The 5,621-nt window shown below is 31.3% G+C and overlaps 1 protein-coding gene across 1 annotated transcript; it reads right to left on the bottom strand.

The window, feature by feature from the left end:
- Positions 1-1,375: 1,375 nt before the first annotated feature.
- On the bottom strand, positions 1,376-3,093 carry LOC133807371 (uncharacterized). Its single transcript, XM_062245658.1, has 3 exons — positions 2,395-3,093; positions 2,108-2,293; positions 1,376-2,010 (listed from the first exon to the last, which is right to left on the bottom strand). The coding sequence occupies exons 1-3, from the start codon at positions 2,881-2,883 to the stop codon at positions 1,726-1,728; spliced, it is 960 nt and encodes a 319-aa protein (XP_062101642.1). The 5' UTR covers positions 2,884-3,093; the 3' UTR covers positions 1,376-1,725.
- Positions 3,094-5,621: the final 2,528 nt, after the last annotated feature.

Raw genomic sequence — 5,621 nt, 5'->3', positions numbered from 1 at the left:
AAAATAACTTTGGGTAAGTACCGAATATTTGCAATAAACTTTGTTTCCTTTATAAACAAAATGAGACAATATATGTTAAATAAGGAAGCATATTATTGACCAAAAATCACACAAAAGGAAATAGGGTTTCCGAAAAATGGAATAAAGGAAACCAAATATTTCCAAACAAATCCGAAAAATATAATAAAGGAAAACAACTAGTTCCGAAAATTATAATAAAAGGAAAAAAAATATTTCCGAAAATTATAAAAAAAAGGAAACAATTAAATCAACCAATTTCTCTTTTAAGAAAAAAGATATTTCTATAAAACATGCCAATTATAGGATTTACAGTTACACACACAACTAGCCAACATGCATTTTTTTATGTCCCAAATTAAGAATATTTTAAACTCATTGGAAATGTATTATGTAGTCTTACAAGGGTGAACTAATTTAATTACAATAATTATTAACAAAATTAGGTTTTTCACTTTTCTCCTATTGGTTAGAGTGATGCCAACATTTCATTTTCTAGGTTGGTTGTGTTGTAGTTGAGAGGATTGTGCATGTATTGTCGTAGGTTGGTACTTAAATGGTCTGGTACGTTGATGATGCTCATCGGTGGGATGTCCTTTTGGTTTCTTTTCCGGATTTCTTCCTTATTGGCTTGTGCATCTCGACCTTGTGCCGACAATGTTCTAGGGTTCTTCAAGGAAGCTTGTCAAAGCCTTCAAAGGCGTGCGATTTTAGGTTTGTTCTATTAGGTTGCAATTAAGCGTGATATTGGGATGGGTTGCCAGATTGGTGGTGGACGGTGGAGAGGGACATCTCTCCTCATTAATGATTATTAAGATTCATTTTGGTCATCACAGGTTGGTTATTGCCGTGGAGATTATCCAAGCCTATTTTGGTGATTTGTTTTATATTTTAGTTTGGAGTTTAGCTTTGTTGCTTTTTGATTATTATTGTTTGCTTGGTATGTTTGTTTTTTCTAGGACTTGCTTGTAATTATCCTTGATATTTTCCTGTACCTACTATCTTGAATAGTTTAGTCCTTCTCGATGACCCTGTGATTCGTTTGTATGTTGCCGATATTATTGGCCTTTGTTATTGTTTGCTTGTCCTAATTTGTCATTTGTCGAAGAACGTTCTACTGAACTTGATCGTTTTTACTTTTTTATTTATTTATTAAAATAGTGAACTAATGTCACAAAACTCAAAACAATAGTTATTAATTAATTTTCCACCTTACTTGAACCTCAAGAAAGAAGAATGTTTTGATAAAACATACTCTTTCAATCACAATTTCACGTCTTTTACAACATTCTATGCAATTCAGACCAATATAACGTTTTGCTTTACACAATTTTCACTAATCAAAATGATCAAGATAAGCACAATAACAAAAACATAATTACTAAATGAATGGTATGTCATTATTGACAACATGTCTTAACTTTTACATATAAAATAAATAAATAAAAGCAAAAACAATAAAACATCACAGGAGATTATATCACCCACAAGTCACCGCCAAATCCAACCTGTAAATCGGGCAGTTCCGGGCAGCCATAAAAGAAAAAATCTAAAACCGCGTTGTCAATTCCCTGCCCGCACGATCCTAAAGTTGCCCGCTGAGCTGTCTTTCACCGATTATATTCACCAATAATACATTATAACAACATAAATAAAAAAAAAGAGTCAAAATTCAACTTACTCCATTGTCGTTCTCGTGCTTGAGCTTCAGTCATATGTGCAATGATTCTTGAGTTGGATTGCGACATTGAGCCTTTTGGGATCATAAGTTACATTGCATTGAATATGCTTGTTGAACCTGGGCTTAACCAATTTGCCCAAAACGTAAGCTCTTGATCGAACCACGAAGTATAATTTTAATTTCACTGGTAGAGTGGTCGTCCCCGTTGAGCTGCTCAGACTTGCTCCACTACCATACAATGGTATTTTGGTACCCATTATAGGAATACTTAGAGATCTTTGGCTTTTTCTCGATTGATAAAACTTCTTTATCTGATATAAGAACAAACGAAAGAAACCCCCAAATTAGAGTGAGGAATAAAATGAAGATGTAAATATTAATTGATAGAGCTGAATATGAATGACTTACAGTTCCAGAGGCTACTGTGATTTCGGAATAAGAAAGATCTAATGGTGTTGATGTGACATGAACTCCAAAAAATGTACCAGTATTACGAAAAGTGAGCTTCAAGCTTGCGTTCATGGAGATCATATCAGTAGCCACACCCGTAAAATCAGAGCCCGCTTGGATCTTGAATTGGTCAAATTTTATGCTCTGCAAGACGAAAAAACTCAAATGAATAAGTACCAATTTCGCAATTCAAGCCCGATAACAAAATCAACATAACAAAGAAGAAAGAAAAAAAAATCTCAAACCTTGACTGTGATCTTTGGTTTCATGGGCTTACTCGCACCCCACAATATCAGAGAGAAGAAAGAGAAGAGAACAAAGAAGCCGAGAATGAAAGCGAGAACATAACACCGACGAGGAAGACCCTTCTGGCGGTCTTCGGCTTCTAGAAGGCCTTCTTCCTCAATCACGGCACACTCCTTCCATTGCTTTTGATCCTTGGTGCTGCCCCCACGAGCAGCGTCGTTAGGCGAGATCTTGCGCGATCCGGGTTTCAGAGATCCGGAGAATCTAGTAGACGAGGACTCTCGGGAGTGGCGGCCCACGGAGGAGTGAGAGTGCGGCGGCGATCCCATTGGACTAATCACCGGCGTGGAGTGAAACGACGTCGTTGTCTTCTCCCCATCGTGGGAGTCTCTTGATGGGCTCTGAACGTAGTAGACATGGCGGCGTGGAGATCTCGTCGGAGAAGACGCTGCGAGGCTGGTCACCTCTGAGTCAGTCTTGGCGTGCATTGTAGCTAATTAATGACTCGTAATTCTGAGTATCGGTTCTTCTTCAGCTTCCAAATCGATAATCGATCCAAGTCTCTCTCTCTCTCGACAGTAAAAGTTTTTATTTTCCCTTTTGGTTCGAGTCTGAGATTGCGAGTGGTCTTATTAAAAGGAAATTTGGGTCAAGGTGGAAGCTTACTACTACAACGGGTAGGCTCAATATTTTAAGCCATTATTAGATTACCGCTAAACCAAGGCAACGAGGACAAAAATGTCCACACCGCAATGTAAGTAGGTATTAATGTCTTTGACAATAGAAAATAATTTTTTAATCATAACTTACTAAGCGACAGCCACGTTACAGTTGGCATCACAACGCACCCTTTAAAATTCGGCTTAGAAATATTGAAGGACTTTTATTAAAACACATTGACAAAATTGGCAAATAATATTGAAAAGGAAGGTTATAATAATCAAAGTAAAGCTTTTATTTAGAAAATGAGATATGACCTATAGATTACATATTTACTTTTCAACTCTACTGCTTTCTCTTCTAGAAAATGGTATCGTTATATGGTCTTTTGCTTAGAAGCTCGCCCAAAACAAGAAGTAGTTCATTCAAAACTTTGAGCATAAGAAAGGTCAGTCAGGTTTAGGCTAGGACACCAACACCTGCTTCATCAAGGAAAGACGTGACAAGTGAGCTAGTCTCAACAAAGTGCTTGCAGCCAGAATTAATGTATGGAATAAATAAACATTCACTCTAAAATTTTGCCAATAGATTGTACACCTAAAATATTTTGTCCCTTCAAATTTTCATATGAAGTATTGATACTATTAAATTGTGTTACATATTATAATTTACATAAAATAATTAATAATTTTACTTCCCGAAGTTTGACAACTACCAAATTATGCTCATTTAATTATAAAAATTTTAAAATCTATTTTTCTATTAAATCTAATAAAATTAAAGAAATTTTTTTTAAAAAATTCAATAAAAAACTAAAATTATCTAAGATTAATTTTAATACATTTATGTTTAAAAATATTTTTTAAAAGAAAAACTAAATTGTTACAAATAAAAAAAAATACATATTCCTTTGTTGTTCTTTATTCTTTTTTAATATATTTTTCTAATTACTTTGTATTCTTCTATTTTTGCCAAATATTTTTTATTAATTAAGTTTTATAATTTTTTTTAAAAATTAGTATATTTCAAATTTATAATATTTTATATATATATTTAATTTTTAAAACAATTTTAGGAGGCAAAAATGAAAGAATAGAAAGTAATTAGAAGAATTAATAAAAAAGAATAAAGAAGAAGAATTTATTTTTTTTAATTGTATCACTTCAGTTTTTCTTTTAAAAAATATTTTTAAACTCAAATATATTTAAAAGAAATTTTAAATAATTTTAGTCTTTTATTGAATTTTTTTAATAATTTTTCTTAAATTTTTTAAGAACAAATAGAAAAATAAAATTTTAAATTTTAATAATTAAAGAGTGCACAATTTGGTAGTTCAAAATTTGGAGGGCAAAAATACTAATTATTTTATGCAAATTGTAACAGAGACACAATCTGATATATAGTATTAATAGTTCAGAAAAAAAAATTTAACAGACCATATATTTTAAAAGCATAATTTAATAGTGTCAAAAGTTCATAGAGTAAAAATGTTATTTATTCTAATATATTAATATATGTGAGAAGCTTACTTGATACATGATGACTATGAACAAATACTCAAGTCGGAGCAGTGCTCGAGCTGGTGGACATAATTATTAATCTAATAATTAATTCTACAAGATATTGGAAGCCAAATCAGCAATTAAAGTTTGATTAGTAATGAGTTAAATATATATTTATAATAATACTGTAGGTGAGTACTTATTAGTTATGCTAGATATATTCGATGGATGGTTACTTAATTCTAGTTACTAGATCGTTATTCAATGATTATGATTAATTTAATAATTAAGTTAAAATATTTAATGAGTGACTTATAACTTAATATTATATTATTTATTTAAAATATGTTGTTTCTTTATAAAAACACTAATTAAGATTTATTTCATTTTAAAATAAATTTAATTGTAATTAGTCATTAGTTTTAAAAAAATTAAGTTTTTTAATCAAATTATTAGTCATTAGTTACATGTGGAATGTTTTATATAGGCGGGTCATGACACGATTACACGACATAACATAACACGAAAATAAATATGTTTGAGTGACATGTTTAATAATAGTGCTTGTATTTGAGTTTTTGACATATTTAATAATCGTATCGAGTTCGTGTTTATCTTAATCGTATCGTGTCATAATCGTGTTGACCCGTTTAATAATTTTATCGTGTCAACATGATAATAGAGATAATTATTATAGGTTTTATGATTTTTTCATATAATTATGAATAATTGTGACAATTTCATATTGTGTCATGACACATTAATCGTGACATAATCATGTTATCGTGTCGTGTCGTGTTCGTATTTTTGTCACGTTTAATAATCTTATCGTATTTGTGTTTTTCTTATCGTGTCATAAACATATCTATATAAATCTAACACGTTTAATTGTCAACCCTAGTTATAATGCTATAGAAATTATTACTCAACACCAAGCAATAATAGACATATGGTGGGCCAATTTTTTTTGAAATGGATCACTATAAACTTGCGCGGTCTTAACCATTCGAACCTTAAACACACAAACCGTTTATCCCTTTCTATAAGATAAACTGTAACAAAAA

This window comes from Humulus lupulus, chromosome X (genome assembly GCF_963169125.1).
Source record: "Humulus lupulus chromosome X, drHumLupu1.1, whole genome shotgun sequence".
Lineage (NCBI taxonomy): Eukaryota > Viridiplantae > Streptophyta > Magnoliopsida > Rosales > Cannabaceae > Humulus > Humulus lupulus.
Note: the sequence above shows the minus strand (reverse complement) of the source record. Positions and strands in the feature narration are given on the sequence as shown.

What these genes read in the sequence shown, in the direction of transcription:
- LOC133807371 (XM_062245658.1), bottom strand. Translation starts at nt 2,883, where the DNA reads ATGCACGCCAAGACTGACTCAGAGGTGACCAGCCTCGCAGCGTCTTCT. An exon ending in AACCAAAGATCACAGTCAAG is followed by an intron (nt 2,294 to 2,394) that starts GTTTGAGATTTT and finishes TTCGTCTTGCAG; the next exon opens with AGCATAAAATTTGACCAATT. An exon ending in TCACAGTAGCCTCTGGAACT is followed by an intron (nt 2,011 to 2,107) that starts GTAAGTCATTCA and finishes TTCTTATATCAG; the next exon opens with ATAAAGAAGTTTTATCAATC.